Source organism: Chionomys nivalis, chromosome 21 (assembly GCF_950005125.1).
Source record: "Chionomys nivalis chromosome 21, mChiNiv1.1, whole genome shotgun sequence".
Taxonomy (NCBI): domain Eukaryota; kingdom Metazoa; phylum Chordata; class Mammalia; order Rodentia; family Cricetidae; genus Chionomys; species Chionomys nivalis.
The window spans coordinates 42,997,525-43,024,462 of NC_080106.1; the positions used below are offsets into that span (position 1 = coordinate 42,997,525).

A 26,938-nucleotide genomic window follows, 5' to 3' on the forward strand; every position below is an offset into this window, starting at 1 on the left:
TTACAAGGTTTTTAAAATTACATTTACTCATTTGAGTGTATGCCTGTGCAGATATGTGTTTGCGTGCGTGCCTGTGCAGATATGTGTGTATGTGTGTGTGCCTGTGCAGATATATGTTTGCGTGCGTGCCTGTACAGATATGTGTTTGCGTGCGTGCTTGTGCAGATATGTGTGTGTGCATGCCTCTGCAGATATATGTTTGTGTGCATTCCTGTGCAGATATGTGTTTGTGTGCATGCCTGTGCAGATATGTGTTTGTGTGCATGCCTGTGCAGATATGTGTTTGTGTGCATGCCTGTGCAGATATGTGTTTGTGTGCATGCCTGTGCAGATGTGTTTGTGTGTGTATGCCTGTGCAGATATGTGTTTGTGCGCATGCCATGGCAAGTGTGTGGAGGTCTGAGGACAATTTGTGAGAGTCAGCTTTCCCTGTCCACCACATGGGTCTGCTGTGGGAGTCCCCTCTGTATGTTGTGAATACCATTGGTTAATAAAGAATCTGCTTTGGGCCTATTGTAGTGCAGAATAGGGCAAGGTAGGAATTCCAAGCTGATAGAGGAGGAGAGAGTAGGTGGAGTCAAAGAGATGCCTTGTAGCTGCCGTAGGAGACACACTCCATAGGAACCTTGCTGGTAGGCCATGACCTCGTGGTAATGCACAGATTTGTGGAAATGGGTTATTTTAAGAGCTAGCTAGAAATACACTTAAGCTATTGGCCAAACAGTATTGCAATTAATCTAGTTTCTGTGTGATTGTTTCTGGTCTGGGCAGCCGGGAAATGAATGAGTGGCCTTGACAACATGAATCCCAGGTATTGACCCTGGACTGCCAGACTTTGTGGCATCTTTATGTGCTGAGCCATGGCAATGGCCTCAGTTACAACTTTTTAATCCTGAAAATTTGTAGAACTCAGAACAGAAGTGTTGTTTTTCCCCATGGAACCACTGTGTTCTCAAAGAACAAAAAGACATTGGTCTGCCAGTATATTTGAAATATACCAAGTTACCATGCTCACAATAAACTAACTACTCCCTCAGAACATGAAAAGAAAATAAAACAAAGTTTTTACTTATCAATCAAAGGATAATGGAATAGACACCAATGTCCAGATGTGTACAGTGCTTGTTTTGATTCCAAAACTTTGTGTTGGTTCTTGTGTTACTCTAACCTCGAGACCAAGGAACTAGGAGTTTTTAATTTCCTCTTTACTAGCCAAATGTGTACTTGCCTAAAATATTTTTACAACTTTTTTATTAATTAAAAATCTTCATTTATGCCGGGCGGTGGTGGCGCACGCCTTTAATCCCAGCACTTGGGAGGCAGAGGCAGGCAGATCTCTGTGAGTTCGAGACCAGCCTGGTCTACAAGAGCTAGTTCCAGGACAGGCTCCAAAGCCACAGAGAAACCCTGTCTCGAAAAAGAAAAAAAAAAATCTTCATTTATTTTACATCCCACCCACAGTTTCCACTCCTCACCTCCCATTCCCCCATCCAGTCCTCTGTTCAGAAAGGGACATCAACAAAGCATGGTACATCAAATTGAGGCAGGACCAAGCTCCTTCCCCTGAGTTAAAGTTCTGGGAGAGGCAACCAAGAAGGGAGAATAGGTCCCCAAAAGCCAGCTCAAGCACTGGGAACAGGTCCTGATCCCACTGCTAGGAGCCCCCAAAACAGAGCAAGCCACACAACTGTCACACATACATGCGGAGGGCCTAGGTTGATCTCATGTAGGCTCCCTAGCTGTTGGTCCAGAGTCTGTGAACTCCCACGAGCTCAGGTCAGTTGTCTCTGTGAGTTCACCCATCATGACCTTGATCACCCTGGATCATACAATCCCTCCTCCCTGTCTTCAACAGGACACCCTGAGCTTGGCTCAGTGTTTGACTATGGATCTCTGCATCTGCTTCCATTTTAATATAGGCTTTGTTTGGATTGGTCAAAGCAATTTTATTTGGATAAATGCTAAATGCTAACCCCTTGAGAGGCTCATTTGAAAGTCTTTCTTGCCGGGCGGTGGTGGTGCATGCCTTTAATCACAGCACTCGGGAGGCAGAGGCAGGCGGATCTCTGTGAGTTCGAGACCAGCCTGGTCTACAGAGCTAGTTCCAGGACAGGCTCCAAAGCCACAGAGAAACCCTGTCTCGAAAAACCAAAAAACCAAAAAAAAAAAAAAAAAAGTCTTTCTTCTCCTCTTCCTTTTTTAATTTGCTCGGACCACAAATAGCAACCCATGTAAATATGTAGGATATATTTAGAATGACCGTATAGAATCCCTTTGGTTGAGCTTTTCAGAATGCACAGTGTGTAATAAATACTAAAGGAATGACTCATGTGGTGGTAATTTGTCTGTAGCCTTTAATACTGCTACCCAAACAAAGAATTGAACAGATCATCCCAGCTTCTTTTATTCCTCAGTAATTATGCTAAGTAGCTGTGTGAGGTGCAGACTCAGCCCATGAAGGCACAAGTCACATGTTTCCCACATCTATGTCCATGAAGCTCATGCTGTGGAAAACCTTCAAACCCAGCTACCCTGATTATGCCAATACTTGCACAAAGCCAGTACACCTTTGAGAGTCTATTTAAGAAAAAAATAATCTCACAATGAACTGAATTCCGTGCTATGCCATCAAACCTGACTCTCCAAGCATCTGGCCTCGACTTTCCCCCACATATTGTTTAGTGTAGACGAACCCCCTTTGGGGACCATTTCTAACTGCTCCTATTTTGCCAATTCTGGCTCATGATTTCAGTGTGTTCTCCTTGGTTCTCCATCTCTTACACCTCCTCTTCAGTCATTTGTAGAGATGTGCATTCCCACTACTGAGTTGTAAAAGAAGATAAAGACAAAACCTATTTTGAGTTTGTTTTTTAGCTTGCTTTTTTTTTTTTTATAGTTTTCCATTGATTGTTTTTCTGCCTTTCACAGAACAGACTTCCTACCTGGTTTTATAACAACAGAGTTGATGTTTGTGTTAGAAAGAAGCACAGGAGTTGGTGCCCTCGGTGGAGGAAGGAAGCAGAGAAGGGATGAAGGAGATGATGGGTCCTAATCTGATGAGTTTCAATTAGGACAGGCTCTTCAAAAGTCAGGAGGGATTTTGTTGTTGTTGCTTTTTATTTTCTTGCCTCCAGACAAGGTCTCTTTGTGCAATAGCCCTGGGTGTCCTGGAACTCTGTAGACCAGGCTAACCTCAAATTCACAGAGATCCACTTGCCTCTGCCTCCCCAGTGCTGAGATTAAAGGAATGTGCTACTACGCCCACCTAAAATCAGGAGTTTTTAATGGCATAGAATCAAATTTAAAGAATTACGTTAATAATTTAAATTGGTCCTGATTTTATAAAATAATATTTATGCATGATGTTGCTAAAGGAGTTTTAATCAGTGTGTGATGCAACCTTATGCACTTTGTGTTGTTAAATTTGCTTATTTCATACCAACATAATTTTGTTTGTGTTTCTATATGTCAGATTTATAATAATGAACAACATATCAACTGAAACTTTTTCATGGTTAGTTTCCATTTTAGGTAGTAAAAATACAGTATCATGGTTCTGATTCCTTTCAGTACAGATAATTAGGCAGTCAAAGCAAAATTATTTAAAGAGATAGAATTTTGAGCATCCGAAATATTTTTTGACTGGGGTTCCCTGCCTGCTCTCCCTCCCTCCCTCCCTCCTTCCCTCCCTCCCTTCTTTCCATTGACAGAGGAGGGGTACACTGCTTTTTGACGGTGAAGCGCTTGCCAGATCATGTTATCTGACTCCCATCAACAGTCTCTCATCCTAAGAACAGATCTATGAGGTCAACTCCTATCCATCTGCCTCCCTTACCCCTTCCAGTCTCAAGAGCTTGGGTCCAAACCATGTGATTGTATAAACGTGCTATTTCTGTCTTATGAAAACATATCCCCCACGAGTTATTCAATATATTCCTCCTATCAGAGGATGTACGTCCTTCCCGGAATTGCACTGAACACGGTCCTATTTCAGTCTAACCCTCCTGAGAAACTTAAAGCTTTTCATGCTGGCGTGCTGCAAGTCCCAGGAATACGACTGCAGTTTTTAACAGGGTGTGCAGCTGTTAACCAAGGTAGAGGCAGTTGGAGTGTGGTGGGGATAAACCAAGGCAAGGCTAAGAGGGGATGCAATCCTGTTTCAGCCCTGTTGCCCTGGACAGTTCCCTGACCTCACTGACCCACCATTTTCTCAATAGCGGAGTCAGCTTTAGTGGTCTCAATGGTGTTCTGAGGTGCTATGCACTGTTCTACTCAGTCGGAGAGCTTCCACACTATGAAGAAACATTGCCTGCAGCAATCACTGTACACTTGGTGCCCTACAGCCCTGCATAGCTTGACCTAGGCAGTGAGACACTGGCACCAAAATGTCAGAGCCAGGATAAAGCTCAGTAGCGGAGCACTTGGCTAGCACGTCCTTAGCTCTGGGTTCAGTCCCTACCACTGCACCCCCATCCCGCCAAATTAGAAGGATGAAAAGAGAATTATGTCTATCACCACACTAAATCGACTGTAACCAGGAAGATTACAGAATCTCTTTATCATTTGAGGTGCCAACTCTGCGAACGGCTAAGGACTGAATTTTGAGAGGCAAGAACAAGCTATGGGAATATAGACAAGCGGCAAGCCCACAGTGTATTAGCCCCTATGCGGTGCTACTCCTAGGGAAAGCATGGGTACGTGGTGAAACTCTCATAGGAGAAGGGAAAGGGCCATGGCCATATTTAACTACATACTGCCAGGCCCAGCCACCTGAGGAAGTCCTAAGACAGGCGAGGGTCAGGGAATGAGAAGGTGGGAGAAGGGAGGGGAGCGGCTTCCACTCTCTTGCATCTCACTTTTCTCATCTCCCTTTTCGACTTTGGTGACCTTTCCCACACTGTAATGCCTCATGTTTGCACCCCACTCCGTAAACCCAAAAACCCCTGGATGGGAAGGAAGGCCATAGATAAGTCTGTTCATCAAGAGGAATTCCAGGGCTTCATTGTCTCCTGCACACAGAGGGGGGTCCCAAGAGGAGCCCGGGTGATGGAGGACGAGGACTGACTCATATCTCGTCCACGTTTTGCATCCAGACTGCTTGCTTTTCAGCCATTCCTGCCATCTTGGTTTGAGAAGGCCCTGGAACTGGGCCATCAGAATTCTACCAACTGTTTAGTCTTCAGCCCGCAGGCACCAGCCAGAGAGAAAGGCTGGCTCTCCCATGAGCAGAAGGAGAGGGTCGAGAAGGTTGAGACATCAGCCAATGTGGATTCTAAGTTCAGTTTCTCCACATCATGGTAGTGGTTTTGTGCCCTCTTCAATTCCTTTACTGATCAGTGTGCTGGGCTGGGCTGTTGGCTACAATAGTGAACAAAATGTGGGTGGTGCCAGTTTCCATGGGGCTTAAAGTTTAACGGGGGTGACAGAAACCAACTCAAAAAAATTCTCTACTAGTGAATATATATTGAAAACTGTGATAACTAATAAGAAGAAAAAATAAATTCTTCAAGAATGTTTTAAAAAACAAGGGCTGGCAATCAGGAAAGGCTTTCTAGAAGGTTCTTGACACAAGCTCTGAGACCAAGTAGAAAATGTTTCAGCAGAGGAGGGGTGGGAGGCAGAGGGAGGAATGAAGAGGCAGACAGTTTTAACACCTTGAACTTTAAAGCCAAGTCTATAATTTTCTACTCTCTCTTATTCAAATGTCACTAATAGAATTATGTCTGAAAATGTTCTAAAAATACGGTTGTTGGTGAGAACGCTCTGGTAAGGTCAGAGCCTGAAGATGCAGGCGAATATGGAGACAGACTTCTTTTCTTTTTCCTTTCCCTTCCACTCTTTGAGATTGGTTCTCACTGGGCAGCCCAGGCTGACCTCATGTTGGTGATTTCCCCTCTTCAGACCCCCAAGAGCTAGGGTAGCAGGTGGGTACCATTGCATCCTGTTGTAGAAACAGGATTCTGGTTCATGACCCTTGGGACCCAAGTGCTGTATCTTGCCACACCTCTTTTTGTGTCTTGTTTCTACAAAATTGTTTCTGCTGGAATAGGTTTCTAAAGAGCTGTTTTGAGACATGTGGACTTCAGGAGTTACTACATTTGTAATGTGAACATTTTCCTGCTTGTTGTAAAAAAAAAAAAAGTTTTCAACGTTGTTACCAGAAGAACCTCAGATCCCTACTCTGCTTGCCTTTCTCCAGGTCTGACATACTAGTAGATCAACAGATTATTTCCTTGAAAAAGAAATCTCAAAGGAAAGACATGAGCGGCGTATCCACATGTGCGCATGTGTGTGCAGAGGCCAGAGACCAATCTCAGCTGTAGCAAGAACAGGTTGACCACTTCTTAAGCCACTCACTGAGATAAAGAACATGAGAGGAATCAAAATTTTGGGAAGAGAGTATAATTTTTGGACATGCTGAATTTTTAGTGACATCGAGAATCTAAGCATAGAAGAGGGCTCTGTGGAGAAGTTCCTAAGGTGAGAGGTGAACTCCAAGCTGCATGAATAAAGACGGCGTTTGGAGGATGGCTGTGGGTGGGACTGTGCAGACTGGAGTGGGCAAGGACCAGTGTTTAGGAATCCCATCTCTAGTGGTGAGCCCCTGGGAAGAGCCTGGGAATCCCGAGTCAGAAACCATGTCTCCTAGAGACAGAGGACAAGCAGACACACCTATGCTGAGATGAGGGCCGTTGAGAGGGAAGCAGGTCTGCAGCAATAACAGTTCCAAACTGAGCATGCTCCGGAAGGTGAGGTTGGAGTCTAAGCACCGGGAAAATATTGGGGATGTGTTTTCGGAAAGGCAGAAATCCTCCGAGAAGTGTGGTTATCCCCGGTGCCTAAAACCAATCTTCCTTTCCTTTTACTTCACTGAGACCTTACATGTTCTGAGTAGATAGCCTACTTCCTCTTTGTATGCCTTTGTGGTGTGAATGTGTGTGTGCGTGCATGTGTGTGTACATGTTGTTGTGAGTTTAAGGGGTACATATGTGCATGCATGTGTTCATACACTTTTGTGTGTAGAGGCCACAGGTCAACACTGATATCTTCTTTAATTGCTTTCCACTTTATCATTATCCTTTCTTCCTTTTTTTTTTTTTTTTTTTTGAGATAGGGTCTCTCTACAGAGCTCTCCTGTAACTCACTCTAGACCAGGCTGGCCTCGAACTTACAGAGCTCTTCCAGCCTTGGCCTCCCGAGTGATGGGATGAAGAGTGTGCACTGCCACACCTGGCCTGCTTTATCTTTTGAGACAGGGTCTCTCACTGAACACAGAGCTCCCTGATCTGGCCTGTGTGACTGTCCACAAGCCCCAGGAACCTGCTTAGAGTCCCTAGCGCTGGGGATGCGGACCCATGCTGTCACATACCGCTTTTATGAGAGTCCTGGGGATCTGAACTCAGGTCCTCATGTTTGCATGGCAATCATTTTACCAACGAGGCCGTCTCCTCAGGTTCAGGATTTTTCCTAAGGCAGTCCTTTATTCTTGGATTTTGCTACAAATTTAATTTGTACTTTTAGCAACTAGAATGAAGAAAAAGAAGGGAACACGATGATACACATATTCGTGTGTGTGTGTGTGTGTGTGTGTGTGTATTTCATTTTGTCTCTCACTGACCAGCGTGGCTGTCAGTTCTGTAGTCTCCTATGAACTAACTAAAGCCTCTCTTCAGAGTGACAATGATAAGAATTGAACCCCACAGAAGGGACATCTGACAGCAAGAACCAACCGAAGGCAGCGCAGCTAAAGCCACTGACCAGTGTCCAGGCCCTTTTAACTTGCTCCTCTTTTCGACCGTGATTAGATGAGACATGATTAAGCACGGAGATCGCTTTATTCCACACTGAAAGACATGAGTGTCACGGTCATTTCCTGGGTAGGCAAAGGTCACGCATTCAGCGGGACCAGGTCTCCCAGCTCTGTGCCGAGGGCCTCTCACTTTCTCATGAACATTCTCACAGATTGCGCTCACTACCAGAAGCACCTAGAGCCAGATATCCAACCAAGACTTCTACCACTAATGTCGTCACCTTAGGGCATGTGATTGGTAAACTTGCATTCTAGATCAGTGACATCCTCTGTCTGCTAAAGGTCTTTACATGTGTGGGGTACACGATGAGATTCTCTTCCTGGTGTGTAGGCTAAGTCATGCTCTGGTCTGCAGTGCTTCAGCAGAGCAGAGCCCAGCGCAGCCGCACAGCGGCACAGCGGTAACCTGAGTATCTGATCAATCCCGCTTAGGTTGGAATAAAGGCAAGCGCAGGCTGCTCTGCGGCTCTTCCTGTGTTTCCAGTGTGTGGATAGGAATTACTGGAGCTAGACTATAAAAAGAAGAAATGAAAATTTATTGCTGTTTTAATTCCTTTATAACCTTAGGAACTCAGTGTACTCCACTGAAAACCAAAAAGTCATAAAATGCAAAATGAGCCAAGACTGGAGACTAGGCGGTGCCTTCAGGAGTTAGAATTGCTCTTCCTCAGCAGGGATTAACTTGATGAGACATCTGTGGGCTTTTGTAAATGTCTCTATTTTAGATCAACGCTGTTATTAATACAGCATAAATTCAAGTATATATATAATATACATATATTATTTGAAGAGAGAAACATCTAAGATATGATTTTTTCCCAGCATGTGTTTTATTCTCAAGTCCAACTGAGAAACAAATATAGGAATTCAGGAGAAACTGTGGTTTAAAAATAATGTTTACTAATGTCACAACTGCTTCTTATTATTTAGAAAAGTCAGGCACTCCTGAAAATTTATTCTAGATCTAGAATAATATTGTTTCATTTGCCAGGTGATTCTTGGCTATTTCAGTAATCCTAATAATGTTGGGCATTTGCGCGTCACTGAGATCCATTCTTCAGACATTTTTTTCTTATTGTAAGAACAAATTTAGACATGGAAGCCAAACTTCCCAATGATTTCACTAAAATGACGTGCTCAAAGCTTCATTTGGTGAAAGGCAGATCCAGAAGGCAGTTTGGGTCCTGCTACTTGGTGTAGCAGGGATAAAAAGAAACGAATGGTTGCCAGCATCGACCTGCTCACCTCAAAAGGCTCCCTACCTTCCCGTGGGTGAGTGTTTTACCCGTGTTCTGTGTCTGCTTCAAAGCTAACTCGGCTCATACGCCCCTCCTTCCTCCTGGGGTTGAGAAACTGTAATCCAAGCTAGGACTCAGCTGGGTACTTGAGAGTCCCTTTTCCATTAGCTGCCAGTGTAGGTTTATAGAAGAGTCACTGTTGAGTGTGAGCCTGGCTAACTGTAGATGCTGTCCTCGTTCCACGGCACTAGTCTGCCTCCAAGAGATCACGTTGCAAAGCTAGGAATTTCTTGAATTATTGAACATAAATTCTTATGTAAGGAGTTTGAGAAGCTCCTTAAATTTCAGAAGATAGGTTGCTAAAAAGATTTCCATCGCTAATGTGGCTTAGGCCACAGAATTGGTGTATCTGTGTACTGAGTGAATGACAGCTCTTGCCTCAAACAGGTCTCTGTGTATGCGGACTGACACATCTTCCTCTTGGTACTGAGGGCATTTGGTGCTCTGGTTCCTAGTGCTTGAGTGCTGAGTATGCAGGGTGTGTGTGTGTGTGTGTGTGTGTGTAGAACTAAGGGAAGTATGCCGCTGCTCACTGTAACCTGCCAATCTTAAGCCTTCACATATCCCTATGGAGTGACTAAGTCACCGGCTTCACCACCTCCATTCTTCGCTTTTCTTTCTGATCTCAGCTACTTTACTTAACAGAATTTCCAGATCCATTCACTGTCCTACAAATTTCATAATTTTATGTTTCTTAACAGCTGAGTGAAAGTCCATTGTGTGTTGTGCATTTTCATTATTCATTTATCTGTTGATCAACATCTAGACTTATTCTATTTCTGTGCTTTTGTGAACAGAGAAGCAGTAAGCACAGGCGCACAGATACTGGTGTGTTTTGTTTTGTTTTGTTTTAAAACCACCAACTGAAAACAGGACTACCATATACCCATAGGCCCAACTATAGCTCTCCTGAGCATTTATGCAAAGGACTCTATTTTCTTCCTCAGAGGGAGTTGCATACCCACAGCTTAATGAAACTTGATTTGTAGGAAGCTTCATAGACTCCTTCTAGAGGACTTGAAGGGGCCTGAAGTGTTCACTCTAGAAGGGGTGGCCTGTGGCATGATGGGTCCTGGTGGAGGCAGAAACCATGGCCCAGAGGTCTCTCTGCTTGGGAATTTCTAATGAGTGGACTCTTGCAGATATCTTTAACTGCAAGTGTTCCTGGGAAGGGGGCTCTGGTTCAAGTATGGGTTTAGCTACATGTCAGAACGGGAACTCCTGAGTAAATTGGGAGTGTGGGGGGTCATGGACAGAAGGGGAGAAAGGAAGGGGAAAAGGATAGAGAGAGATAAAAGGCCAGAAGAAATAGATGGGATAATTTAAGAAAAGCTGACTAGAAACAAGCCAAGCTAAGACTGGACATTCATAAGTAAGAATAAGACACTGTGTATTTATTTGGGAGCTGGGAAGTGGGCTCCCCAAAGAGTAAAGAGTGAAAAAACAGAACAACAACAGCACAGTTGAGGCTCAAAGAAGAGACTGCGCCCTCAAACTCTGGGACGTGAGAAAGTGGGATGGACCCCGCACACATGCGGGGTCTGGAAGAAGGAATGGGTAAGAAGGAGCAGGGCCATGACTGCTGGATTATAGCAGTGCCTGCCATGGATCCTCACCACCTCCATTCTTCTCTCCAGGCAGTAGGTGTCTCTGCGCGGAGGGCTCTTTAATAACCTTTTGTGAGCCCGAGTATATTTCCATTTGATAAAGTGAAGCCACAGCAGGGTCTGGGTGAAGAGCTTGTGTGATGTGAATTGTGACCACGAATCATGAAATGCACCCAGTTCAAGCCATACAAATTGCAATGGGGCTCAGCCATCAGAGCTGGATCCCTGATGTAAGGAACTGGAAGCTCCTTTATCCTCAGGCAGTCGTCCCGGTCATGAGCTAAACATACTCTGTAGCCATGTGGCCTGGAGTTTCAGGCCTTGGATTACTACGTAAAAAGTACATTTTAACGTGTTATTGCCAATCCAATCATTTCAAAGTGGCTGTTTTCCCATATCCTCATCCACAGTGTTCAAGCCAGTTGCTACCCGTAGGTTGGCTGTCTTTTCCTTATTATTTGTAGTTCTTTATAACGCACTATTTTATTGGCTATGTGTAGTGAGTATATCTTATCATAGGTGGCTCTTTTTACCCTCTCTCAGTAGTCTCTGCGTCCACACGCTCTGATCAGCTCTGTAAAGACTGCACTTGCCACTGTTGATGCTGTTTGCCTCCTATTCAGGAAACCTTGATCCAGAGTCACAAAGATATGTATCTAGACTTTGTTCCCTCAGCAATGCACTTGTTTAGCAAAGGAGACAAGTTTGGACTTCATAAACAACCATTCCTTAATGGTGACACTGTCGTCCAGGAAGATTCCAGAAGGTCCCTTTCCTGGCTGCTGAGCTCCAAAGTTTGCTCCACTTGGGAGCCTTGCCACCTCAGAAACGTCTAGAACTTATTTCAAGAAAAACCAAGCCGGGCGGTGGTGGCACACGCCTTTAATCCCAGCACTCGGGAGGCAGAGGCAGGCGGATATCTGGGAGTTCGAGGCCAGCCTGGTCTACAAGAGCTAGTTCTGGGACAGTCACCAAAAGCAACAGAGAAACCCTGCCTCGTAAAACCAAAAAAAAAAAAAAAAAAAAAAAGAAAGAAAAAGAAAAATCAAAAGCTACAAAAGCATAGTCTCTTGGAAAGGAAACAGCTGTGTGTCTAAACATTAAATACTGAACTCAAGTAGGCATGAGTCACATTTCGGCTCAGCCAGGCTACCACGGAGTAGTGTGGTCGTGGGTCAGACCATGAAGTCTTAAGTATGCAAAGCTTAAACAGAATCAGGTATTTCGGTAAAAGGTCCTGGCACAGTGCCACCGACGAACACCTATTATCTCTCCCTCTGGGTCTCTCCTGCATTCACCTCAACCTTTGAAGTCACCACACAGACGGAGACTCACAATGAGACTGAGCTGCCTTTCTCTCGCTCAGTGATTGTGCCAGGACAGAGCACACCAAGCTCCAGATCCGTGTGCACACACATCTTAGAGTGAAAGCAACTTGGGAAGCTTATTGCAGGCTGCACGAGAGGTGCTGAAAAACTGAGGGCCCTTGTGATATGAAACCAAGCTTCGAGACGCCATTGTATTCTTAGGCATTAGCTGATTTTTTTTGATATGAACCCCATTCTTGACAGTGCAGCTTCTCTGTAGAAATCACTTTCCTCACAAATCTCTTCCAATCCTATTGAAATTACTGTGAAATAAAGAATCATTTGTTTCAGCAAGCCAAAATTCAAATCCCAACAGGGGCTGGCAAAGCACTTCTGAGAGAGGGCAGCTGCTCTCTTTCAGGCCTGTTGCAGCAGCCTTAGGCTAGGCCCAGCCCAGAGCTGAGGCAGGTGCCTGGTGGCTGCTGATGTCTCAAGCTGCTTTCTTGTGTTGCTGCAGGGGGCCAGTTCCTCTGTCCTTAATCCAACTGCTGGTTAAGAAAGGGAAACAAATAATCCCTTACACTTTGCACCACTGCAGCATTCTGAGAGTCTGTCATCTCTTTTTCTCTGTATCTCTCTGTCTCCCCACCCCACGTGTGTGTTTGTGTGTCTCGTGTCTGTGCGTGAGTGTGTGCTAGAGCAACACGAGGGAAGGGGAGGGCTGGGGAGACAGCTCAGCCGCTGACCGTTCTGTCTTCAAGAACGATGAGCCGAGTCCGCTTTCAGAACCCACTTTTTGTTTTCTACTTTTTAAAACCAAGTAGTGTGGCACACTTGTAATCCGAGTGCTTGGGAGATGGAGAAAAGTGGACCCCTTGAGTTCACTGACAAATCTAGGCTCGGTAAGTTCCAGGTCAGTGAGAGACCCTGCCTCAAAAAAATTAATCTAGGTGGGAGCCAGCAAAAAGGCTTAGAGGGCACTTGTCCAACCTTGATGACCCGAGTTTGATCCCTAGAAACAAATGTTTGGTTGGAAGCTTTACCCCAGCCCCTGGCATCCCTATATACAAAGAGTCTGGCATGTTTGGGTGAAAAGTTCCATTCCAAGGCCCCTCCCCAGGGAGATGCCTCAGTCCAGACTCCACCTCCGAGAAAGCCCACCAAACCATGACTCCTCCCCAGAGATGATCAAGACCACTCCCACAGGGTATTTAAACAGCACCCCAGAGAACAAATGCGTGGTTTTACTTGTCTTCCTTCCCTGGCTCCTCTCTGGGGGGTTGGAAAGCCACCCAAGAGCACTGGTATTCATTAAACCTGGGCTTTTTCTAATTCGGTTTGATTTAGTCTAATTTGGATTATTGCATCGGTGGAGAGGTTTATCAGGATGCAGAAACTTTATACCAACACGATAGAAGGAGAGAACAGACACCCACGATTTGTTCTCTGAACTCCATACGGGAATGAACTTGGGTGTTCACAGGGCATTTGTGCATGTACACACAGAGATACATACACAGACACACACACACACAGAGACACACAGACACACACTCAATTAATTCACAATGTAAAAAAAGCAAAACAAAATCGGTTGGAGGCACGGAAGGAATGACAGCTAGAGTTGTTCTCTGGTCTTTACACAAACCTGTGCACATTCTTACACACAGGCATTATACACACTAATGTGATAGTGCAATGTCAAATCAGAGCTGGCACACACATGTGCAAAACACTCCAACAGACTATATATATCTGAGAGGATAGTCTTCTTGACGAAAGGAAGGAATCCACTCAGGGCTGCTCATTGCAGACCCGACAGTGTTCCGTGTCAAGATGGCTGTGTTGGACGTGTAAATTCCTGCTGTTTGCAGAGACTCGGGATCCCCTAACTGAGGAACACAGCGGCCAAGTGCCGTATCAGAATCTCTGAGGAGAAACTAAGAAGACTCGCGCACACTGCAGTCACGTTTACATACAAAGATTCCTGCAGCCGTGGAAAGCACAGGAGTGGGAAGAGAACTCCCCCCCCCCCACAGTGCGCCCCGAGGGCAGGGACTGCTGTGACGCTGGGAGCATGTGTCTGTCACTGTGGTACCAGACACTCTACTTTAAGGCCCTAAAGACCTTGTGTCTTGGCCTCTCCGTTCTAGTCTTCTACTCGGTCCTCTGACATTTTGATGTCTCCAGAGTTTACTCCTTCCAGAATGGTCAGACACTTAGAATCATGATACTCTGTACTCGTCAATGGCTGACACCTTTCTGTTCTATGGAGTCAAGTTTAAACTATTTTATCTTGGTAGGGAAAAACAATTCTTTGGAAAATGTTAACAGCACTGTGATTATACATGGCAGACACTCAAGCTGAAGGCATCACTTTGAATGTAAAATCCGTTTACTTGGCTTCTTTCCAAGTCTCTCTTCCCCTACTTCTTGTACAAAGCCATCCTAGATTAAAGGCATTGACTTAGTTAGCTTTCCAGTTTAATTTTGTTGTTTTATTATGCACATATATTATTCTTATTTAATTAAATGTAATTACATTGTTTCTCCTCCCTCAGATACCATTGTCATGCCTAAGAGTCTGTGATTCATGGACTAGATTTAGGTTGGGGAATACCAACCAAGAGTCATATCTTTCTTTTAAGAGAACTTTATGAGAAAAATCCCAAACCAAAATATAGTGTTTAAAATTATTCACTCAGATAGTTTACATTTAACGGCCGAAATGATGAACACCCCAAGATGAACTTTCTAGAAAAATTCCTCACTTTGTTTTCCTCCTTTTCTCTAAACTTGACCTTGGCCTCGTGGTGAAGAGCGGGGTGTCTGGAGACATGCTTGTTGAAGACACTTGTTAAGATGCGATTCAAGAACTCCTTGTGGACTTGAGGTGACCATGCTGACCAACACTGACCTCCCGGTGACTTTCTCATCCTTGTGGCAGCTGGTGCTGTACAGGACCATCGGGCACATCAGTGCAACTGTGGGGGCCGTTTTCAGCACTATCACCCCTAGTTTACCCAGTGTTGGGGATCAACCCCAGGACTTGGTACATGCCAGGGGGGACACCGTACCAACTGAGACACTGTAGAGCATCTCTCAGTTCTGTTGGGTGGTTCCCAGAGTGCCGCAGAGACAGCTTAGCTGAGCTGTTTAAAGGATTAGGAGTGTGTGCTGAACTTTCCTGATCACTCCCTAGCGTCTCCTGCCCTCCCCTGCCAGCCTGCAGCATATGTTCCAGGCCTAAACTGAGATTTAAATATCTGCATTCTGGAAGTGCTTAGGAAATCCTCCCCACATTTTCAAGTCTGCTTTGAGCCAATGGCTTTCACGCATCTTTAATGCTAAGCACTTTGAGAGGATTTCTGAAGCTCTTTAGTTTTCAGTGGTTCCGGAAGGCAGGCTAGCTCTCTGTTTCTCTGAAAGAGTCTACCAAGCTTACAGGGAAGGTCTCTTTAAAACATGAGGATAATAGTCAGCGTCTTCCGGCTGGTTTCTAACTCGGGCCTGTCAAACTTCTCGCGTCACACATGAGTTCAACATGAAAGTTGGTTATGTCCGCACCATCCACCTGCTCGGCAGACATCACTCTCCTCCACATCTCTTCTCCTTGTGCATTTGTGTACATGTTTGAATGTGTGCACATGTGTGGGGACGGATGCACACATGTGTATATGTGGAGGCCAGAGGTTCATGTTAGGTGTCTACCTCAATCATTCTTCACTGTATGATTTGAGAAAAGCTTTCTCACTAAACCTAGAGCTCACGGATTTGACTAAACGGGCAGAGAAGTAAGCCCAGAGGTTCTCCACCCTCTCAGGGCCAGAAACTTTTCTTTTTCCTTTTGTTTAGTTTGAGACAGGGTTTCTCTGTAGCTTTGGAGTCTGTTCTGGGACTTGCTCTGTAGACCAGGCTGGCCTCGAACTCGGAGATCCTACTGTTTCTGCCTCCTGAGTGCTGGGATTAAAGGTGTGTGCCACCACCACCTGACAGGGCCGGGAGCTTCTCATGTAGGCGTCAGATATCCAGAATCCCCATCCTTACTTGATCACATCCCAAATTTGAGCCCTCACTACATCATATCCCCAGTCTATTTTTTGATAGTCAGTGTTTCTCCAGAGTCTCTATCATTTAGCTTACTAATCCACAATCATTTCTCTTTTCTGGTTTCTGGATTCTCTTTAAATAGTTTTATTCTCATGGTCCATGACAAAAAATCCTTCATGTATAAGTTTCGTAGTTTCTAAAATTTCTGTTGTGTTTTCCCACTCTACTGTCTGCAGCATCCTTGCGTGGATTGTTGGTGTTGGGGACTATTTAAAGATGTCTCCTCTTTCCCTTCCCCCAGTGGGTGTGGCCTCTTTGGGTAATTTGCAAGCCCATGAGATGCAACTCCATTCCATGAGGTGAAGCTGAGTTACTGTTGCCTGAACAGGATACCATCTTTTTTTTTTTTTTTTTTTTTTTTTTTGGTTTTTCGAGACAGGGTTTCTCTGTGGTTTTGGAGCCTGTCCTGGAACTAGCTCTTGTAGACCAGGCTGGTCTCAAACTCACAGAGATCCGCCTGCCTCTGCCTCCCGAGTGCTGGGATTAAAGGCGTGCGCCACCCGGCAGGATACCATCTTGAGAGAACAGATGGTAAGGCCCAGCCTGCTCTCAGGAGTCCGGGCCATCCAGGTCATTCATCAGATTCTCCCAGAAGCACCTTCCAGAGACACGCATGACTTGGGAAAACACTGTTCCTATTTATGACCTGTCTGCAGCGTCTCTTTCCATTGTCCAATGTGGTGGACTTTCTTTATCCCAGTCTTCCAAAGCAGGAATATAAGCCAAAGGAAAGCCAGTCAGCTAGGCCCATGGATGTCCATGGCTGGAGCACTTGGCCTTTTAGGATTTGTTTTTCAGGAGACCTTCATGGTGGAGGTTCTTCATTTGGTTACACTGTCGAGTGGCATCCATGGGAGTCAAGGGTAAGAGCTGGCTTAGACTAGGCCATTTACCTTGAAGGAGAAGCCAGACACTGTGATTTAGTGTGTCAGTGACCCCAAGAGCCGGCTAGTCTCTAAAGGGCCAGAGCATGTTTTTCTTAGGCTGTCACCATCGAGGAAGTGAAGTCTCAGTCCAGAACACAGCTTAATTTAAAAAAAAAAAACAAAGCAAAAAATCATAAGCTGTGGGAATTTAATAGTTAAGAAACAGGCAGGGTCAATGGATGGGAAATTGCTCAGAAGAAATGTCAAGAATAAGGTAGATTCTGGCTGAACCAGGTTAGCAGTTTCTTGTGAACACCGACAGTACAGAGACAAAAAAAGAAGATAAAAAACTGAAATATGGAAATCTCCCCCTGGCTGATGAAGAGCTTAGGGGAGCCTGAGTAGAGTTTGGTCAAAGAAAGATTCTTTGTCAAGGCATCAAACAGCAAAAGCCACCCGTGGCCCTCTCCAGTGTGACTCACGCGCCAGTGAAGGAGCATGTCCGCTGACACATACCACTGAGTGGCATCAGAAGCCAGAGGCCAGAGGTCACAGAGGAAAAGAGGCACGGCCATTAATCCGCACATGGCTATTGGGATCTTCTGTTCCTATGACTAAGTTGGGGTATAGAGAATTCCTTGCCTGCAAACTGGAACCAAGCTTAAGGGTTGAATCAGCACATCTGATAAATGTTACAGACAATTGTACTTCAGAGGTAGCTTTCCCCGCCATGTGCTTCAGGTCTCCTCCTGGGAGGGAGAAGCCAACTCTAGGAAATCAGGTTGTCCATAAACGCCCAAGGCCAAAGTCTCTTGGCGCCTTCTGTTCCGTGTGTCCAGTCCCTGGTGTTTCCTTGTCCCTTGTGCCTCTCTGTCCCTGGTCCCTGGAATCAGTACTCTGAACACGGGATAGAACACAGGATACAAATGATTTTGCAGCAGTGTGCAAGACTTCAAGGGAAAGTTGGACGTTCTGAGGCCGAAGCTGAGCCACATAGCTCACTAACTAACTGCTCACCACAGCCAGTGACCAGGAGACGCAGAACTGTGATTCCTGTTTCCTTCCTAGAGGAGCAGAATGCTGTGTCCACAGAATCGACAAAGAAACAACTGAGAGTCAGAAAGAATGCGAAGATGACATTGGTCACAGCCTTCAGGAATAAAGGGCGATGGGAAAAGAATTCTTTACCCAAGCAAAACTGGCATGGGGCCAGCGTGTCACCATGTCAGTTGGCGCAGGATTTCTGACTAAGGCCCTGATCCCTTTGCAGGCTTGCTCAGCGGGAGGTCAGTAACCAGTTCTTAGGAAGTCTTGGAGCTTGCCATTTCCCTTTTCTTGGTTTTTCTCTCCCTCCCCCTTTCCCTCTTAGAGAAAGAACATATGTACTTCATTAGCAGGCTGCTGGGGAATGCAGTTACAGGGCAAAACTAGGTCCCTTAGAAATGTCTCACCCCTGGCTTCCTAGCTACAAAGAGCCAGGAACAAACGGTATCCCTGGCTGACTTTGCCAGCCGTCACTCATTTCTGGACCTGAGGGCAAAGGCACCAACACTGACCAAGCTGCGTTTCAAAGGTGCAGGGATAAACAAGCGCTCTGAGAATGCTCTCAGCCTCTTCCTTTCACCTTGACTGCCCACCTGGCGAGCGAGAGAGGCCCTGGAGTTGTACACTGGCGCAAACACTGAAGAAAAGCTTGCCACCCTTGAAACTCTTCTACCTTTTCACAGAGGGTGACGTTTTCCTAGCAGATATTCCTGACGACACCAGTATTTTTCTACTGGCGCGACTGTTGAATGTGCTCAGTCAAATGCCTTTCCTCAGCTGCTTCTCGTCTGTGTTTGTTGCGGCGCAGTGAACCAAACTCTATTCTCTGACTTCACCTTCCCACAGGTGTGAGGTTATGAGCGGGAAGTCCTCTCAGACACTGTAGAACTCGCATCAGTTACTAAGTTTTAGAATAATGGCAATTAGACATTGCCACCTGCTTTTACTTATCCATTCAACTGGTGTTTATTGTGCGATTACTCTGTACAACAGCTCAAAGAGGAGGCACATACAGAATTTCAAAATTTCTATCAGATACATGAAGAAGAATTTGGTGAAATTAAGTTCCAACTGTTTTACCTGACTAGTATAAACAAAACCACCTATTGGTCTACCGTTAACTGCAACTATTACCGAGATACTTTAAGCCATCTTTAGTGCCCTGTCTGTATTCTGTGGCTTCAGCCCACTTTCTGCCCTTCACGCACTCAGTATCTTCCGAGAGCTGTGGGTCTCAGACAGAGAACCTGCCTGGATACACATAGAACAATAAAAACAAACACCCCCACCCCTGCAAGCTTTCCTGCTTCTCTACGTGTTTAGTTTGCCTCCTTCCAGAATGTTCAGATGCTTTCTCTGTAAGTTCTGCCTTTCATTTAACATGCATTTAACCTCAGCTGCTGCAGAATAACTAGGGAATGGGCCTTTCAAGAAATGCTCCCTAAACCACGGCAGCTACTTCTTGTAATGCGTAGCCGCAATTACAGAAACTTAAGGAAATCTCCAGAGGCAAAGCGAAAGAGAAAACTGAAACCCATACAGGGGAGGGAGGTGGTGGCATCTGAGATGCCAGTGGCTCGATCCTGCCAGCCATGGAGCCTGGCATCCACAGACTCAAAAATGGGGCTTGTTAGGACCCAGGACAAGGGCTGGAGTCAGGATCTGCATCAGCACCGGGACCCCCAGATGGTATTCCCACCAGGACCACAGGATGATATTCCCACAGGGACCACAGGATGGTATTCCCACAGGGACCACAGGATGGTATTGCCACCAGGACCCCCAGATGGTATTCCCACCAGGACCACAGGATGGTATTCCCACAGGGACCACAGGATGGTATTCCCACCAGGACCCCCAGATGGTATTCGCACTGAGACCACAGGATGGTTCCCACCTCCCAACAGCAAATCTGGAAAATGGTCTATGCCCCTAGAGGTAAAAAAGAAAATGAGCCTGGCCATTGCAGTTTGGCCTCTAAGAAGGGGAAAAGCTAAAGATTCAAATATATGGTCTCTCCCCACTTATGGCTGGGGGTCAAATTTAAGAAAATGTGCTGGAAATTTAAGTAAACATTCAAATTCACCTGTCTCCAGAAAGCAGAGCCAGACATAAAACATGGGGACAGATCGCCACCCCACGCACATGAGGGCTTCACAGGTTACAAGTCACCAAATGCAAGCTCATGGTCCTTAATTAGAAAGCAAACAAGAAACCTGCATACTTCATTGGAAGTAGCTGGCAGACCCCCACAGGGCCAGACTCCCTTAAGAAACTCTGATAAGAGAGAGCCTGTAAAAGATGTGGCCCTTCAATAACATCATTAAAAGAATTGGGAAAAGCTCTTGTAAAGAACAAAGACCATAAAGGAGAAAAACAAAACAAAACAAACACCAGGGGCTGGAAAGCCAGTGAGCAAATGGCCCCTGGAATGTTGAATGCAGACATTCTTCTAAGAGCAGAGGAAGCCCAGAGCTCAACAATCACCTCATGGAGTGATTTGGATCCAATTTGGAGAGAAGATTCAGAAACTGGGAGAGCATGGCCTACAGTTCTACTACCAGGTGAACCACCATTCAGATACCGTGTAAAGCATTTTCTATCAAAGGTCTTCAGTAAAAGACACCTTGTTAATTTTATAAATAAACATCAGTTATTCAAAATAAGCACAGTTGGACGGGTGGTGTAGCTTGGTCAAATGCCCAGGCTAACATTTCATGTGAAATAAAAGGCTGAAATACTTTTTCAGTTTTTAAAGCCCAGAGAAAGGAGGGAAAGGAGTGGTTTCTGAACGAGTCCTTCCAAGGGCCACACAATCATCTCGGTGTACTGCAGGCCAGGACGTTGGTAGCACTTTAGGTTAGGAAGGTTCAGTCATCCCTCTTGGTGGTCTGCCAGCTCTGGGAAATGAAGTCACTAGCCAGCAAGGAGAAAATTAATCCCCTGACTGGAGTCAGGGACAAGCTTCCTTGGACTCTGGAGCAATTGGTCCCAAAGACATAGGGTCACTTTCTCAACTTCAGGTCCACAGGATCCGACACCCTCTTCTGGTTTCCACAGGAACACACAAGGTGCACATATACACAAGGCGAAACACTCAGTCACATAGGATAAAATAAATCTTTTTAAAAAACCAATAAGGTTGATGTCTCCCAAGGAAGGCCTCCAGTCTCTGAATACACACACAAATGCACATGCAAACACATGCCTACACACACACACACACGCACACACACACACACACACGTGCACACACATAATTCTGAACCAACTTTGCTCCATCGAGATGCACATTTAATGCAGAGCAAATCTGACGGGAAGTTAAAGCTAAACTAAGATAGACAACGTGTCCCCGAGCGGAGCTGATCCTGCTACTGATGGAATCACCATGGAGGACTCACTTTGCATGTTGCTGTGTGTGTGGTACCGGGACAAGCTGGAGTCAAACACCCCCTGTGTAGAATTAATCGTATTACTGTGTAGAGCGCTGGACAACAGACCCATTCAGATGTCCTAATGCCAGGAGGGGCAAGGACTGGAGGGCTCACACTTGACATTCATTGAGAGGCGGTGGTTGGAATTAGTTAGGGTCCCCGGTGATTAATCTCCATTATGTGTGACCACAAGGGATGCCCAGTCTCTTAGCCAGCTCCTTTCTAGGTTTCTGCTGAAGGACGGGGCGTATTTCCAAAAGCAGGGGTTTAGTCTTCGTCATTTAATAGGGGGCTGGCTTTTGCCAATGGCTTGAGAGTGTAAAAGAGAAAAAGTCTGTTCCCTGCTGGAACATTCTGGAAGTTTGTCATAACTGCTACAGACAGTGCTCTTAGGAGACTCCAGCTTTATGGCCCACGAGGCAATGGAGAATGAATGCTACTGTCAGTAGGGGACAGGGGAGGAAAAGGAAAGTGAAGTAGGTGAGGCTCGTCAGTACCGTTCCCTGCTGTCAGCATCTTTGGTTCCCTGCAGATTGTAAGGCCTCAGCTTATCTCTAGGTACCAACTGTTGCCTATCTGAGGCTCTGAATGCTAGTCTCAGCCTGGGGGATACGGTAGAAATGAAGTGTTTCTTAACTTGAACACACTATACAAACCTCAGGGGTAACTTTGATATTTTGTTTATTTCATGCTTTCTAATAGTAAACAACAACATCACTTGAAATTAAAACCTGAAGCTGCCAACAAACTCCGAGTTCTAAAAGTTGACTGTTTAGGGGGCGGTCTTTGATCCAGTGATGTCAGTTTCAGAATGATCTGGAAATGGGCAACCACAAATGTCAACAATACCCCCATGACCTGCCTCATTTGTGAGAATATTCTGTGTCAGGGCTGGGAGGTGACTCCATAGGCTGCTTGTGGCCCAAGCATGATGGCTTGAGCTTGATCCCAGCATCTTGGGAAGAGCTGTGTGTGGCAGCCTGTAACGCTCACGCTGCTCACACTACTGGCAAGGCAGAACCAGGAGGCTCTCCGGGGCTGGCTGGTCAGTCAGTCAGCCTGGCTTGCCCTTTTGAGTTCCAGAGTCAGTGAGAGATTTTGTCTCAGAAAATAAGGTTGACCGTTATGAAGGAAGACTCGTGATATCAATCTCTAGTCTCTACATGCATGTGCACACCCAGCCACCTACCCACCAATATACACCCCACATTAATGACTGTTCTTTCCTTGGTGCCCAGGAAGCAGGTGATTCTAAGAACGGATGGCCTAAATATTTTTCGCAGCTATTCTTGCAAGGACCCAACTGCGTTTTACTGGAGGAGCTGGCTATATCTAATGTGTGTACACAATGGTGTTCTCTGGGATGAAAAATTACGTAGAAATCACAGGAAGCACACATCTCTTTGAAAACAGTAAACCCTCCCCCTGAATTGTATACTAGCTACTTAATGTGCCGTTTCCTTGAGTTTCAGGAGAAAACAGGCTCTGTCACGTGCCATTCCATGCACCGTCCAGACCCTCTCTACTAGGATGGTTGATATTTTTGCTATGCACCATGAGGAGGAAGCCACACAGTATAAACCAGACATTCTCTATAACATGTAAGTTCATGCCTACCAGGTCTTTGCATACCACCTCCAACTCTGGTTCAAGTCTAGGACAGTGAAATCAGAGTGTCTGTTCACACTTAATGCATGGGAGCTATAAGCTATAGGATTAGGCTGCTTCTTACTCAAGTGTTAGTGTGTAAGAAAGTTGACACTGACTTCCTTATTGTTATCATTATTGATTTAAGAGAAGCCGGGTGACTTTATGAAACAGTTGACCCTTCTCTGGACAGAAGAAATCAATTGTTATGCCAACCAAACACAATTTCTTTGTAAATCATGACATCGAATGTCCTGAAGTGAAACAGGTTCTCAAGAGATGCCCACAGCAGCTGAGGCTCATTGGACCATTGCCACAACGTCCAAGATACAAAGTTATGAGTGACCTATGAGTGATGGGTAACCAAATGCAGCACACACAGGGGAAGGAATATTATGTGAACCATGATTCAGCCTTGCAAAGGAAGGAAATACTGTCACGTCATTACAAAAAGGAGGAGTCTTGACATTCTACTGGGTGAATCCATCTGGTCACAACAAGACAGACACAGGAAAACTAATCAAATTACAGAAACAAAATGTGGAGTGGTAGGGCAGTGATGGGGGCTGGGGTAGAGGGGGAGGGTAGGTAGTGATGGGGGCTGGGGTAGAGGGGGAGGGTAGGTAGTGATGGGGGCTGGGGTAGAGGGGGGAGGGTAGGTAGTGATGGGGACTGGGGTAGAGGGGGGAGGGTAGGTAGTGATGGGGACTGGGGTAGAGGGGGGAGGGTAGGTAGTGATGGGGACTGGGGTAGAGGGGGGAGGGCAGGTAGTGATGGGGGCTGGGGTAGAGGGGGGAGGGTAGGTAGTGATGGGGACTGGGGTAGAGGGGGGAGGGCAGGTAGTGATGGGGGCTGGGGTAGAGGGGTGAGGGTAGGTAGTGATGGGGACTGGGGTAGAGGGGGGAGGGCAGGTAGTGATGGGGCTGGGGTAGAGAGGGGAGAGTAGGGTAGTAATGGGGGCTGGGGTAGAGGCAGGATGGGGGTGCTCTTTAGCCAGGATAGAGTTTGAGTTTTGGAAAGCAAGGAATTGAAGTTCAGTCAGAAAAGGTTACTCCAAATTACTTAGGAGCTTTGCCTCCTAGGAGTGGAGGAAGCAATGCTCATAGGGTTATAGGTCTTCTCGGGGTGAGCCAGCGTGTGAAAAGTTCCAGCTCAGAGCTCCTATAGGTCAGCGCTCCCAACCTAACAGGTTAAGATAGGTGCTGTTAACCAGCTCCCCGTCGCAATCGTCAATGTCCTCAGCAGAGGAATCCTCACACAGCCTGACAACAGAGCTACGGGAAGCTTAGGGGACCCACAAGGACAAGGACACAAGAGAGCAATGCTGTAAAGAGCAGTGGAGGAAAACGTATACGTTCCAAAATGCCGACGTGGTAAATTAGAATTATATAGCAATATTAATAATATTAGTCAAATACTACTAACGTTTGCAGAGACATTCGTTATAAAAACACAGCAGCACGAGGCAGAGACCCTCACTAATCACTCTGCCTACAGGGAAGCCCTCTGCCCATTCAGTGCCACATGAGCCTGGGAGTCTTGGTCCACGTGACACTCATCATGACGCATAGGTGACATTTGGTGGTGTGCATGTACCAAACGCGAGAGCCAGGAAAGTCAGACAGTAAACTTTAAGATTAAACTGATGTGTTTGGAGTTCCTGCGAGTTTCTTCCTGCTCTCTGCATCTGGCCTCTGGCCTCTAGCTACTTCCCTCGTGTCATGGCTCCGAAACAGCAATCTGCGCTTTTGCCTCAGTCCAAGAAACCCAAATCGGCTCCTTCCCCGAAACTGGAGGACAAATCTGCCTCTCCCGGCCTGACGAAGGGAGAAAAAGAACAGCAAGAAGCAATTGAACACATTGATGAAGTACAAAATGAAATAGACAGTTGTATCTGTCAGCCATCACAGTCAATGTGCCTTCATTGTTTCAGACTTAGTGAACAAGCAAGTGAGGAAATACTAAAAGTAGAACAAAAATATAACAAACTCCGCCAGCCATTTTTTCAGAAGAGGTCAGAATTGATCGCTAAAATCCCAAATTTTTGGGTAACCACATTTGTCAACCATCCACAAGTATCTGCACTGCTTGGGGAGGAAGACAAAGAGGCTCTGCATTATTTAACCAGAGTTGAAGTAACAGAATTTGAAGACATTAAATCAGGTTACAGAACAGATTTTTATTTTGATGAAAATCCCTACTTCGAAAATAAAGTTCTCTCCAAAGAATTTCATCTGAATGAGAGTGGTGACCCAACCTCAAAGTCCACTGAAATCAAATGGAAATCTGGAAAGGATTTGACAAAACGCTTGAGTCAAACACAGAATAAGGCTAGCAGGAAGAGACAACACGAAGAGCCAGAGAGCTTCTTTACCTGGTTTACTGACCACTCTGATGCAGGTGCAGATGAGTTAGGAGAAGTCATCAAAGATGATATTTGGCCAAACCCCTTACAGCACTATTTGGTTCCTGATATGGACGATGAAGAGGGAGAGGCAGAAGATGATGATGATGATGATGATGAAGGGGAAGAAGGCTTGGAAGATATTGATGAGGAAGGAGATGACGGTGAAGAAAATGAAGATGAAGATATTGATGAGGAAGGAGATGACGGTGAAGAAGATGAAGATGATGATGAAGGGGAAGAAGGAGAGGAGGATGAGGCGAGGATGACTAGTTCAGAAGACTGATGGATTCCGACTCTCTTTTTTATTTTCTTTTTATTTTTTAAATTTCTCCAGTCCCTGGGAGCAAGTTGCAGTCATTTCCCTCCCGTCCCCAATCCCTCTTGTGCTCAGTCGCCCTGTTTCTGAGGTCTCGCTTCTCAATACCATGGTTCTCATTTTTGGGGAAATGTCTTGAGCAAAATACAATGGGAAAAGAATCTCCACTACTCTGTTCTACATTCATTTTTATCTTTTCTTGTCTTGAACTGTGGATTCAACACCACCACCACTGTGCTCTGTGGGGAAAAAAGAAAAGCCCTCCATCCCCTTTGGCTCTGCTGGAGGCTGGGGGGTGCTAGGCCCCTGTGTAGTAGTGCATAGAATTCTAGCTTTTTTCCTTTCTCTGTATATTGGGCTCAGAGATTACACTGTTTCTATGTGAATACAGACAGTTAGCATTTACAAAAAAAAAAACAAAAACAAAAACAAAACAAAAAACTGATGTGTTTGGTGTAAACTGGGAAACAATTGTCCAAGATATTTTCATGGTGTCATTTTCAATCTAATGATGGTCCTTTAGTGCTCGCGAGAGGGCAAGTCTTTCTGTGAACCACAGGGAGCCTGGCCTGGGGCTTACAGAAAGCTAGAGAAGAGACCGCCATCGGCAGTTCAAGGAAGAGCTGTAGTTCTGAAGCCCTGTCTGGATGTCAGCCAGGATGACTAAGGGGCAGTTGGTGGTTCTAGAAGGAATGAGGAACCAAGAGGCAGAATGATACGGCAGCACCGGGGGTTTCTGGGAGAGAGTCATAAATCTGTACACGTGCATACAGGAAGTAACATGGAGGTTTCTAAAATTATCCATGGCACAGGCGTGAGGAACATCTTAGGGAGATTCAGTTTAAAGTTTGCACGCAGAGCTGTGCCTGGCCTGTTCTATTATGGCACTCTGTGTCTCTGTCATGTCCCCTGTGGCACTCCGTGTGTCTGTCCTGTCCCTCTGTGGCACTCCATGTGTCTGTCCTGTCCCTCTGTGGCACTCCGTGTGTCTGTCCTGTCCCTCTGTGGCACTCGGTGTCTCTGGTATACAGCAAGCACTTGTAAAATGTGTTGAGTGACTAAATAGGAGCTGGGGGACCATGACATTTAAGG

General features: G+C 45.7%; 2 protein-coding genes across 2 annotated transcripts in view; one reads left to right on the forward strand and one right to left on the reverse strand.

Moving 5' to 3' along the window:
* Positions 1-26,938, reverse strand: part of Rnf150 (ring finger protein 150) — a 211,656-nt gene that overhangs the window by 105,249 nt on the left and 79,469 nt on the right. The gene's annotated exons all lie outside the window — the stretch shown is intronic.
* Positions 24,845-25,813, forward strand: LOC130863915 (protein SET-like). Its single transcript, XM_057754250.1, has 2 exons — positions 24,845-25,691; positions 25,731-25,813. Exons 1-2 carry the CDS (start codon positions 24,845-24,847, stop codon positions 25,811-25,813), a joined length of 930 nt encoding a protein of 309 aa, XP_057610233.1.